This window comes from Cyprinus carpio, chromosome B18, assembly GCF_018340385.1.
Source record: "Cyprinus carpio isolate SPL01 chromosome B18, ASM1834038v1, whole genome shotgun sequence".
NCBI classification, from domain to species: domain Eukaryota; kingdom Metazoa; phylum Chordata; class Actinopteri; order Cypriniformes; family Cyprinidae; genus Cyprinus; species Cyprinus carpio.
The window spans coordinates 1416381-1430245 of NC_056614.1; the positions used below are offsets into that span (position 1 = coordinate 1416381).

Here is a 13865-nt window from a genome sequence, read left to right on the forward strand (position 1 = left end):
GTATAGCTTCCACAACACTGATGCATATATATATTGAAATAATAATAAAAGAAAAAATATATATATATAGACACAACATGAACATTTATAAATGCAAATACTCTTCTAAGGTTGCTCAGTGTTTCCGCAGTCTGTGCATTAGTCAGTGTGTCTTTGCCAAATAAAGCCAGAGGAAGATACTCTACTTGGGTGAGTTATGTTTCTCATACGCTCATCATTTTGTCCTTCTCCTAATTGCACTCAAACAAGGAATCTGACATGCAAAAGACAATTAGGGCTCATAGATTTTAAACCACTCAGTCAGTCAAGTACAGTTGTAAATTTAAGCGTCTGTTGTGTGTGTGTTTGTGGCTTCAGTAAGGTGCAGATCATTAGCGAGTGAATGGTTGCTTCATTAGTGCTGAGCTGTATGAAATGTATTTGCTGTAACTGATGTGAAAGTCTTTTCATTGATTAAACACACACACACACACACACACACACACACACACACACACACACACACACACACACACACACACACACACACACACAATTACATGGACTCCTACAGAAACACGGCCTAAATTAGATCCTGACCGTATAGAATACAGAACACAAATCTTGGCCTGTCAAGCTGCTTAATGGAAAGTCTATAACAAAGCATCACAAATCTGTCTCCTCCAAGCAACACCTACCACACCAGACTCCAACACTTACTAATGAACGTCACTTATACACAATTAGATTTAGATGTTGATTGCAACCTTAATATTTGGAAATTAACCTCAGCTCTGTAATCTGTTGTAGGGTATTCTTGTCTCACTTTGCTAACTGACCCTTCACAGTCTTTGTCAGTTTGATATTCTGCATTAGTGTAGACACAGGTCAATAAAGGTTTTTTTTTTTTTTTGTATGCACCATATTCACATTTAACATGTGTCGTGAATTATATGTGTGTGTGTGTCCTTTTTCTTTTAAAACATTAAAAATATGTTTTTCTTGGTTTTGTCAACATTTAGGCAACATTCAGTCTTATCTTTTTGCACAGGTTACGTTTAAATGTTCTCTGAACATTCTGAAGCAAGTACTTACTTTTTAAACATGTCTAAACAACATTTTAGAGATCATTAAAGACCAAATAATGTTGAATGAATGTTCTATTAACGTTACTGGAGGAATGTTTCTTCATAACTTTAAGAGAACCTTGTCAGAATGTTTTGATAATGTTTCCTGTTAGCTGGATCTCTCTCTCTCTCTCTCTCTCTCTCTCTCTCTATTATCCTCAGGACAAAATTTAAAATCTGAGAAAAGCAAGTTTTTTAGAGGTGAATAAAGTTTTTATTATTATTATCATTATTCTAATATTGTAAAAGTTTAGCTTGTTAGAGATTAAATGTACATTTTATAGCATTTATATTTAGCTATATTTAAAATCAATAGAAGATTAATTTTCTCCATTAGATAACACACGCAAGTAAAGTGTGTGTAGGTGTATTGTAGTTAACAGCTATTATAAATGTGTGTGTGTTTGTGTTGTATTTGCACCAGAGACTCAGACAAAGACCAAACTGTTTTCAAATAATATATTATTGCTCATTGCCAGAATAAAACCAATACAATAAATTAAAGCAAAAATGCATGAAACTTTAAATAGACCATTTAAGTTGAAGTACATTTATTTTACATATACATGTAAATATGTCTAGATTTACAGCTTAGTACATAGTGCTGCTGGATGCAGCTTGTCTGTTTGTAGGTAGCCAGCCGTTCTGAGCATGCTCAGTGCACAGTAGTAGGTCTGAGAGTATCTCAGCTTGAACATACACTTCATATTTCCACTCTTTTATTACACTGTTGATAAAATATATAACACTGAATAGTGACATTATTGAATGCAACTGCCCTTATTTACTCAATTTATAGCTAAATAGAACATTGGGCAATGACAAAAAATAAACGTCGCAGAGTAATTACATCTTCTCAAAGCTGGGCATACATACAGTCCCTCCTCAAAAGTCACTGTTAAGTGCGACTGCCCAAATTTGCATCAAAACCAGCATAAACACACTCATTCGATTCATTCTTTCGTTTAGTGTCTTTGTATGGTCATGCTATATCCTCTGTTGTGCTCCTTCATTTTGAGTGTACCATAAGATGACATGCCAGAAAAAGGTCACTCTGTGAGGTCTTTGGTGTGAGTGCATATCATAGTCTATAAGCTCCTTAAAAACACTTGTAAGTCCAGCACCATACCAGAGACTTGGCTATTTGCAAAACCGAATGGACAGCATCTTTAGTGTCTCCTTATACACCTAAACTACACCGTTTCAACCCTAGTTTGAAAAAGGCATCAGACACGAGTCCCTCTTAGACACAAAGCTCTTTAACAACAGAGCTCTGTAATAAATAAACAGCTTTCACTGGAGTTAGATTGTCATCTTTGTCACGATACCTCGATGACCTCCATGCTGCCAGAGAAACTGGATTGCTTGCCCAGCTTCCCAAATTCCTCGCTGCTTTGCGTTGTGTTTATACCCTCTTCGAACTCCATCTGGCAGCTGCGGCGCTTGTACTTCGTGTCCACTTGCGATACGCTGCACACTACTGCTTTCCCATCCTCGAGCCAACTGTGTCTTTGAAAGTCCAGCGGCTCTGGCGTTTTGTCCCTGGCCTTGGAGTTGCCAGCTTGGCCACTGCAACTGTAAGCCGCGCAGGAAGGACTGCTGCCAAAGTGCATGGTGCTCCCTGTTCCAGATGGTGCCAAATTAGTGCTTAAGAACCAAGGGCAGTCACCCGTGGGTGTGATTGGGGTGGTGGCTTCATTCGAGCCTCTATGCATGGTCCAAGAAGCAGACGTACCCAGCGGCAAGCTGAGGAAAGAAGGCGCCTCCAAATTGGTCTTGCAAATGGGATCCTGGGGTCTTGGCCCACAGTTGCCCCTTTTCAGTTTGAGGGAAAGAGTTAACCTCTCCAAGCCACCATTTTCCCACCTCTCGCTCTGCTGGCTCGTCCTGGACTTGCTAGTCACAGCAGTACACTGTGACTCGGTAGGGCTTTGGTGGTTCATCGTTGAAGGGTACTGACATACTCCATTGCTGTTCCTCAGGCTGTCAAGTCTGCAGAGTTTGGGCATGTTTTCCAAATCCGATGAGGAGTTGGGAGAAGATAGCTGGTTTTGGTTCGAGGAGTATACAGACTTGATGTCAAGGGAGAAGGAGCACTTGAGCCGTTTGTTTTGAAGGATTCGTTCGGTGGACAGGTGAAGGGAGCTTAGGTCTTTCTGCAGCGAGGTAGGCGATGGAGGCTTTAGGGTGATCTCTGCAGCTTGTGGAGTCCGCTGGTCGCAGCGATCGCTCTCCATCTTTCGGACCTCTTTAGTCGGCTTCCCTGCTAACCTCATAGGGTCACAGGGTAGACTCTTCTTCATCTGCAAGCCTCTCTCGAACTCCAGCAGCTGACCCAAGAAGTTGAAGTTCGGAGATATTGTTGGCCGACGGTCCTTCACAAACCTACATGAACGTCAGATATGAACAAATTCAATTGGATGCCAAAATTCAACTGGTTTATGCAAATGCTGGCCTGGTCTTGATCTAGCTGGTGGACCGGCACAGACAAACAACTATGCTGGTAAACCAGCGGAGGTTTGCTGATTAGGCTTGTTAAGAATATCTCAAGGTTGGGACCACAATCCAAAACACAACAGATAGACACCATATTTCATTGACACAAACAATATTGTTGTTTGGATGATCTGGGGATGGTCCCCAACATGGGATGCTGATGTTCCTACCAGGCTTTGTGACTAGATTAATGAACAATATCTGACCCTGGATCACAAAAGCAGTCATAAGTAGCCCAGGTATATTTGTAGCAATAGCCAACAATACATAGTATGGGTCAAAATTATAAAAAAAATTTTATGCCAAAAATAATTAGGATATTAAGTAAAAATCATGTTCCATAAAGATATTTTATATATTTCTTACTGTAAATATATCAACACTTAATTTTTGATTAGTAATATGCATTGCTAAGAACTACCAGATTTTCAAATAGTTGTATCTCAGCCAAATTTGGACCAATCCTAACAGACCATACATCAGTGGAAAGCATATTTATTAAGCCTTCGGATGATGTATAAATGCCCCTTATGACTGGTTTTGTCACACATGACTATGTTGTTCCACCAACTAGAACGGAAGCAAACAAACTTAGACCTTAGTCTAAGCTTGGTCTGGCACTCCATAGCATCTGAACATCCAAAGAGCTGCAGTTACCTGTAGGCATCATCTGAAGAGAGGCCCATAGTTTTCATGATGTAGGCAATGGCAATGGTTGCAGAGCGGGATATGCCAGCCAAGCAATGGACGATGACTCTGCAGTTTGACAACTTGGCTTTGTCTGTGGAAAGAGAGAATAGCAAACTGGTCAAAAGCAGTTCCACTGTTAAACTGCACACAAAGCATGAGGTCATCTCACTCGCCCACCTCAAACGCTGACATCACATATGCCTCCCTCAAATGCTGGTGCACAGATGGCTCGTGTTAACCAAGCCCCTAACCTAAGGTCTCTAACATCTTACAAGCTTGCTTTTAGAATACTCCACTGTCCATTCAGCAAACCACAGAGTCTGACGTTCTTACCAATGAACTCGTTGGTTTTTTCCAACCAAGGAAGCAGCTCCTCGCAGTAGCTGTCGTTGACGGGAATGCGCATGAAGTGGTTGTCGCTGATGAAGTCAGGTTTGGGGCAGGTGTTACTGGCATTTAGAACGTAGGTGATTCCATTCTGAGTCATCAGTTCCTGTTAAAAGATGGAAGCTTTTGACGAAGTTCACACAAACAGACCAATTCCAAAGAAGAAAGAACAAGGAAAAAAAATAAATAAATCCAACATTTTCCTTGAGCAGATTCTGGCTCTATCAGTGAGTCTGTCACGCATGCTAAAGCTTTATAAATGAGAAATATGCAGAAAGATAGTCTGTCAAACAAAATAAAAAAATTTTTTGGTGGTGAGTTTCATGTCAACTTGACAGGGCTAACATTTAAGTCAACCCAGCATCAATGAAAGTATTTTCCCGGAATGCATTCAGCTGCCTGTTATCTAAGTAAGTGATGAGATACACTACAATTAAGTTGTTCCAAGGTATGCGCAAACACCCTCCAGGTAAAAGAAAACTATTCCTGGTTATCTGATCATGCCTCACAAATCTGTTTTGTCTTCACCACAGGAATTACTGAGTGTTAGAAACTGAAATCATTTCCTTGATATGACTATATTCAAGGGGTCTCTATGCAATAGTTACACAACTTATTTGTTACATTTTATTTTAATTCTTGAGGTCCACCAACCTTATTGAGGACGTCTCTCTGGGAGCCCAAGTACAGGTGGGGCAGGATGCGGGTGAGACCGACGTTGGCCACAGGTAAACAGGGTTGGGACAGGCTGAGAGGCAGAAGAGTGGCTGGTTTACTCTCACACAGGTCGGGAAAACAGGAAGAGAAAGCTGCAAAGCCACCTGAAAGAGAACAGAGAAGAAGAGAACTGTTTTAGGATTAATATGTTCGGATATGATTCACACAGAGACCATAAAATATTGTGTGTACGTACATTGTTCTTGCAAACGCAATTACTTACAGTAAGAATGGAATAATAGTAACAATGAAGGGGGTTTCCAAACATCCTAACTGACTGAATTACACATGAACCCCCAGCACAAGCTCCACAGGGGCCAAGAAGCCTTTCCGCCACAGCAGAAACATCCTGTCATTTCAATTCTTGCACTAGAATATTATCCAGTACACTTAGTGTACAGTGGATGAGCCTCTGCCAGGATGAAGAAATCTTTTGCGGTACTGTTTTTATACTCTCTGAACCCATGTTTGCTTTTTCAAGCCAGTTTGCAGTGTTGGGGAGTAACTAGTTACATGTAACAGAATTACGAAATTTTTATTACAAAATAACTGAGAAAAAATTGTGTAATTAAATTACAGTTACTTAGGAAAATGTTAATGATTACAAAGGGGGTTACATCTGAATATTTTCTCACGCATAACGATTTGATCGATTTCTTTCCCAAATTGCATTGACTGCTTTACAATATGAGACACCAATATTTCAGGACACAGGATAGGACACATGCTTATTTGATAACTGATTTATCTCCAACTTTGGTTTATGTATGTGCTTTTTTTAAGATTAACTGTTTTATTTTATCATTTTTATTTTATTTTATTATTATTTTTTTTGTTAACAACTTTTTATTGATTTTTTTTCTTTTCTTCAGGGGACAGAAATGTAAAAAAAAAAAAAAAAAAAAAAAAGGCATCTGTGCAAATTTAGAACCCACCCTGTTAGACTTCAAAAAATAATATATAATGTAAACCTTAAAAAAACAAGGCATTGCTATGCCAGAGTTTCCTTTATGCAAGGATTTGATTTCAAAAACATAAAACTATATTTCATATTAAAATCATAACTATAAAACTATATTTTATGATTTGCATTTAACCTCAGAATGATCTCAAAGTAAAAAGGTTTGATTTTGTGGTGGCTGTGCTTTAAAATTAAATTATTACAATCATAATTCAAGTGATGGAGGATTTTGAAAATCTGACCGCATCAGTCTGTAAGGTTAACCCTGCCAGCTTTCAATGTCTGAAAATGATTGACAGTTGAAACATCCTTTAGAAATGTATAAAAGTGATCAAATGTAATCAGTTAGATTACTTTAATATTGTATTTGAAATAATTACACTACTAATTACATTTTAAGCAGGGTAAGCCTATTACATTTCCAAAATAATCGGTCGACACTGCTGCTGGGTTGCAAGAGTGGCTAAGCTCCTCTTTGAAAAGGAAATGAGAAAAGCAATGAGCTGCATGTGTCTGGTTCTCCGGTCTCCTGCTTCCTGCATGATGTCATCTCCTCTCCCTGTGACCAGCATCACTGACACCCGACCAGAGTCTCACACACTTTCATTGTGAATGATTCCAGCTTCTAAAGGCCCCTTCACTCCAAGGACGACGAATATAATGATATACAAGACATAGTTTTAAAGAATAGTGAGTCTGCTGTATAACGATAACATCACAGAGGAATGATATTGTGGTTGCACTTTATTTTACAGTACGTGTACTTACATGTACTTATAGTGTACTTACAGTGTATTTATCTAAGAAAGTTCTGGTAATAAAGGGTTACTACATGGGTTAGGGTTAGGTTTAGGGGTAGGTTCAGGGTTAGTATCTAGTTATTACATAGTTATTGTAATTACTATAATAAGTACATAGTATGTACATGAGGAACCGGACTGTAAAATAAAGTGCTACCGATATTGTTAAAGCCACTTTCAGAATGAACAATAAAAACATTGACAACCAATCAGAAACCATCCTGATTTAAAGAGCTCAAGCACTTAAAGCAGCAGACGACAAAACTGCTGCTGAAGCTTATAATGAAAAGAAGGTTATGGTGCATTGCTGTGGACTCATGTACGGTATTTGAACATAATTACTTTTATGTACTGCATTGTACCAGATTTAGCCAATGGCTTAATTCCATCTGCAATTATTTTGAGATCCCTAATGACGCCTCTTTTGGCCCTTTATTTGGTGACCTCAAACCTAAAACAGCACTATTGTGTTTGTGTTATTCCTTTAAACAACTGAAATAAAGACAAAAAAGGAACTGCTGATTTGGAATGAGTCCTCGCTCGTCTAAACATCTGAGACATGACATCATCACTCTGAATTAGTGTTTGAGTTTGCCTCAGACATACAGGCACATGCAAATCAAGCTGGGAGAAGGACTGTTACGAAACAGGGAGAGATTGAGAAACAATAAGATTCAAAACATTTGAATACAGGCAATAAAAGCAGACAAGCTCATCTGCATGAAGCAATGCATGTGACTGGAGAAGGCAATTATTCATCCTTCATCCGATTCAACATTTACTAACCCAGTTCACAGCCGAGAAAGAGTTCTGGATCTTTCGGTGTAATGTTCACATGACATCACTCGGCAAGGCCATTATGTGAGTCAAACCAAACAGACCTGTTTAAAAGGCCTTTTCACGTGAGTCACGAATGACATCATGACCCGCTCTTGTCACGGAAAGAAGTGTCAGTGTTACTCGATTCACACCGGTGTAACCCCAGGCCACTGACTTCACGCCAAGAGTTCACCAAGCTACCAGGAAGCTGTTTCAAGCCACTCACTCGGTGAGTTTTGACTTCATAAAAGCGCAAGCTGAATATTCAAATCAGCAACGCGCTTTGTTTTAAAGCAGCGCCTGGCCCTTTAAGGCCCAGCTCAAGGGCTGCCTGTTTCCAGCTATTAAAAGCAGCCGCCAACGGGATGACATCATCGCTCAACACGCGGGTGGCCAACGTCTCTGCTCACATATGCACCCCAGAGGTTTTGACTAGCACCCGGTGCGTGGACATGCTCTGACACGAGGTTTTAACATCCCACGACTGAGTGGCCTGCTTTATGACATCACAAGCCAAAGTGAAATCGGTTTCCAGACCGCGCAAAACTAGAAAAGCATGTGGAAGGACAGAGGAATAGAAGGCGACTGAATTAGTGCAGACCTGGTCGGCTGACATTCCACAGGCATGATGTCAGCGTGTCCTACTGCGGACAGACAGCCGGAGCCAATCCGCTCTGAGGGTTGCATGACATGTGGCTCGCTGAGATAAAAATGACTTCATTATTGATTTTAGTGTAGGTTTAACACACATTCTGTGCTGCAAGCAACCATCTTGTTTTGCATGAACTGCAAAACTTCCAGAAAGTGCTTGCATTGAAAAATCTGATTTGAGTGTAAGTGCAATACATGCACACTCACATTTAAACTGCCCAAAAAATAAAAAAAACACATATATATATGTATATAGAGAGATAGAGAGAGAAAGCGAGAGAGAGAGAATGTTTAAAAAAAAAGTATATTTCAATTACCTTGTTTTTTTTTATTCACTTTGAGTTTCCTCATGATGAATAATGCAGTAGATATATATAACCAGAATTTCTGTCATTTTCCAGTATGATATCTATTTTTAAATGTTACATTTACTTGAGAGGCAAAATGACTTAAGTCTTGTTTTCTGAGAAACGGATCAAAATGAAGTCAGTTTATGTTTAAAACAAGAACAAATATATGAAAGTGGAGGTCAGAAAAAATGTTTTCTGACTCTTTTGGCAGATATTTGTTCTTGTTTTAAGTATAAACTCCAAAACACAAACAAGACTTATAAACAAAACTTCATTTTGATCCGTTTCTCAGAAAACAAGACTTCTCCATTAAATTCATCTTCATTTAATAATGTTTAGTTTTTTTTTTTTTTTTTTTTTTTTTTTGTACTAAAAACTAGACAAACACTGAAAATGAACAGAAATGAACCTCAACAAGTGACTTAGCAACTTAGTGGCAAGATCCACAGAAATCTGATTTGGTTTTCCTGAACATCTGGTTTGAAATAATACAGCTTCAGCTTTAAGATTTAGGGAAAAAGCAGGGTAGATCCCCTCTCTGGTGAGCAGTGAGATCTCAATGATATCAGTCCCCCAAAATATCCTCAGCGCTCCACATGGTGCGCAGGAGTTACACTTACAGGCTGGTTGAGTAAAACAATCCCCACTTTCAGAGTTTGTACTGTGATCCTAATATAGTTGTCTAATAAACCTGGCATTGTATGTTACGATTATTGTTGGCTCTCTGACTAATTGCTTTTGTTTCTCTTTTGTAAGTTAGGGTTAGGGTTAGGATAAATGCATTTTGTTTTGTGCAGATTGCATTTTTTTTTTATAGGACAAAAGCAGAGTTGTGTCTGCGCTTTTTGAAATGAAATGTGCATTATGTGAGTGTGTGAGGACTAAAGACAGATCTGTAGTATTTAGGGCCTTACTTAGCTGGACCTTACAACAAGACTGCTAAATTTGTCAAGGGGGACATGATACTCCAGCAAGTTCAGACACATTCAGATTGATGGAATGACACAATGTCATATTTCAAATCTCACATACTTCTGCTGTTGATGTCAGCGCATGATAGATCAAAGGCGGTTAAAATCTGCATAAAAACAGTATTGCAAATCTTCACCTGAACTATTGTCCCGCAATGTCCCTAAATTAGATATGTGAGAGAAGATGTTGCAACAGAACAGATGGCATTACCTCATCATTTGGGACGAGCTCCTTGAATATCACACATGTAAGACCCAAAGGTTTCATTTGAAATATTTAAATATCTATCAATATTGAAAATTCAAATACTATTCATAAAACATTGAAGACAGTTTATATTTCCTCTTATACAGTAATGTAAAGTACTTAAAAATACATGCTCTTTATTTATTTATTTATTTTATTTAGTATTCTATTTAAGTATAATACATATTTATTTGATTTTAAATATATAAAATAAAATTTAACATCTAATACATATATATTTAATTTATATATATTTAAAATACCTAACAAATTTCCATTTACATGTAAACAATGTATTTGCTTTTTATTTAAATGATACTCTTGTTTGCATTCACTTTCACTTCGCTCATAATAAACAATGCATTCGATATTCTGTGTATTCAAATTAAGTCAAAGATTGAAACTCACTATGACAGGTAACTAAAAATCGAATCTACCCCCCTGAAGCAACTTGTCATCGATGTCCAAACATAAGAAGGAGGTCAGAGAGATGCAATAACAGAGTGAATGAGACGTACACTTGCATATATACATGCACATATATTGTATTATACAGTGATGCACTCAGTCGGATACACTTCCCATAACAGAGTGGCAAGGTAAACAAATAAATAAATAATAATAAATTAAAGGGAAATTAATCATGCAAGTTCATGCACCCACACTAATAGAGTGGCAAGATTAAAATGAAATGGAAATGAATCACGCAAGTGTATCTAAATCCCACAAGCGCACGCTCTCTGTCCAGCTCACCTCTCAGATCTCGACCTTCCTTGATGCGCCTCACGCGCATCTTCAGCCTCATCTCGCTCTCGTGCATGTCTGTCCACAGCGGAGGAGGGATCACCAAGTCAACGGGCATCCAGGCGACGTGCAGAAAGCCTCCACAATCCACTCGGAGCTCAGACGAGCGCTGGACAGGGATCAGAGGTGGAGATGCTTCCTCTGGCGCGTCTCTTCGCTTCTGACTTTGGCTCGGCGCGCTCCTGCCTCTCTATTGTTGAGCCTCCTCCCTCTCGCTCCCTCCCCGTCTGTGAATGAGCGCACTGGCTGTGCTCTACTGGGGCCTGTGTTCAGTAATAGCTCATGTGTAAGGCATGCAACCACACTTCTGACTCATCAGACAACTATGCGTCCACCGATGGGGAAGCGCGGCTCGGTGCGGGCCGTGTGTGTGTTTGCAATCAACAAAGGAGCCCTAGTTGCTTCCCAGCGACCCCTCTGCTTACAGATAGTCATCGCTTTTGTAGTGGCACATCATCACGTGCATGATCTGTGTCCTGTCACTGGGAAGTCCGTGTTGACTCACGGCTATAGCGCTTCCACAGAAGAACAGTTTGTCCTGGAATCAATCGGCGTTAATCACGGGTGACGTCATTCATCAATCATTAGCCGTTAATCATGCATAATCATATCATGATTGGATAGATAGAGCCAATCCATTATATGTGACCCTGGACCACAATAACTAGTCATAAGGGTCAAGTTTTTTTTTCTTTTTTCTTTTCTTTTTTTTTTTTTTTTTTAATTTAGATCGTCTGAAAGCTGAATAAATAATATTTCCATTGATGCATGGTTTGTAAGGAGCAATATTTGGCAGAGATGCAACTATTTGAAAATCTGGAATCTGAGGGTGCAAAAAAAAAAAAAAATTATAATAAAATAAATAAATAAATAAATAAATCTAAATATTGAGAAAATCACCTTTAAAGTTGTCCAAATGAGGTCCTTAGCAATGCATTACTAATCAAAAATTAAGTTTTGATATATTTACAGTAGGAAATTTTACAAAATATCTTCATGCAACATGATCTGTACTTAATATCCGTATGCTTTTTAACATAAATAAAAAAATAAAATAAATACATAAATAAAATAAATAAATAAAATGTATAATTTTGACCCATGCAGTGTATTGCTGGCTATTCAAATATACCTGTGCTACTTATGACTGCTTTTGTGCTCCAGAGTTACATATGTCCTTTTCTCTGTGACAGATGCATATGCAAAAACGCATAAAGTGCTAAAAGCTTAGTTAAATGGTGTTATTTATTGTTTGATTGATTTATTTTGGTTAAATAAGGTTCTTTATCATATAATGGGCATTGATCATCCATGCTGACATCATGATGGGAAAGATGAAATCCATTACATGTCCTTTTATCTGTGACAGATGCATGCCAACATACATAAAGTGCTAAAAACCTGGTTAAACTGCAGCATAAAAAATCAATCTACTACCTCACGATGTCAGTATGGATGAATCCATTATTGGTGTATTTCTCTACAACAGATGCATATGTAAAAATACCTTAAGTGCTACAAACTTTGGAGAATAATGGTGCAGTCACTTTGGTAAAACCTCACAGGCAAGAAAGATAAATTTTCAAACATCATGATAGAATAGTGAGAATCCATTACTTGTCCACTTTTCTATGAGCAATGTTGGGTGAAAGCTTCTTTTAAAAATAATGCAGTATATTGTGTTACTTCCTAAAAACTAACTGATGGTGTTATTAACTTTTTATGGAAAGTAATGCATTACGTTACTTTTGCGTTACTTTTTCTCATCTGGGCTGGGCTTGCTTGTTGGATTTTAATATAAAAAAGTTATATTTTTGGCAAATGCAAAAGCCATTTCATACCAAAAGTGAAATAAATGCGCCTCAGCCTAAAGTGAAATGTAAATTTATTCGTATAGTTGAATTGGATCATCGAAGGGCAGCAGCAAAGACATTGTTTCATAAAATTTTTGTGTCCTTTAATATTTAATTATTGCAGGTTTGCATCATATTCTGAGCAACTGAGTGCTTTTGTTCATTTTGAGGAATACTGAATCAGTTTTTGTGCGAGTGAGATGCATTAATGAACTACAGTAACACAATGTAAAGTGATAGTACCTTTGTTAAACTGCAGCATAAAGGTGCAATCACATTAGCTAAATTTAGCATGCAAAAAAGCTCCATTGTTAATTGTTGATGATATAGTGCTGTATGTAGCACAGCTCACACAGAAGTCACTTTTGGTGAACAACTTGAAACTGTTGAGAAATCTTTCACACTCACACAATTGCGTATTGAAATGATTTCCTACGAAAATTCACTGGACAACGGCTTAATGTGACTGAACCTTAATGCTTATCAAGCGATAGTTCATGCCAAAACTACAATTCTTTCGTAGTTCACTCATCTTTATGCGATGGCAAAAGAAGATATCATGAAAAATGCTTTATTTACATAATTGTTTCATGATCATTCCACCTACAGGTTTGAAGCGACACAAGGGTGAATAAATTATGACAGAATGATCTGTTTTGGCTGAACTGTCTATTGAAGTGTTGTTTGTTTGTTGTATACTGAGATGCAGGTTCAGCCTGGTCTTTTCCAGCATCTCCCCGTCGGCTGGCTGCGATGGTGCAGTGACATATTTCAAGGTTGCGCAGGTTGCCAGATCAGTGAAACTGGAGAAAGCAAATTAGGACCCGGCGGGTTCATGTACCAATTTTAATTGAGGGGCTTTTCGCTGACCGTCCTGCACGTTTCTGTTTGTCCGGTGTGTGTGTGTGTGTGTGTGTGTGTGTGTGTGTGTGTGACTGCAGTGCTGTAAATAGGTGTGCGAGTAAGGTAGCTATTTCTGTATGTGGAGGTGTTAAGAGAATATACTACATCTT

The 13865-nt window shown here is 38.4% G+C and overlaps 1 protein-coding gene across 1 annotated transcript; it reads right to left on the minus strand.

Moving 5' to 3' along the window:
• Nucleotides 1-1550: 1550 nt before the first annotated feature.
• dusp8b (dual specificity phosphatase 8b) lies at nucleotides 1551-11551 on the minus strand. The gene is made up of 5 exons (XM_042743502.1): nucleotides 10949-11551; nucleotides 5334-5500; nucleotides 4626-4785; nucleotides 4260-4383; nucleotides 1551-3491 (listed from the first exon to the last, which is right to left on the minus strand). Exons 1-5 carry the CDS (start codon nucleotides 11055-11057, stop codon nucleotides 2426-2428), a joined length of 1626 nt encoding a protein of 541 aa, XP_042599436.1. The 5' UTR covers nucleotides 11058-11551; the 3' UTR covers nucleotides 1551-2425.
• Nucleotides 11552-13865: the final 2314 nt, after the last annotated feature.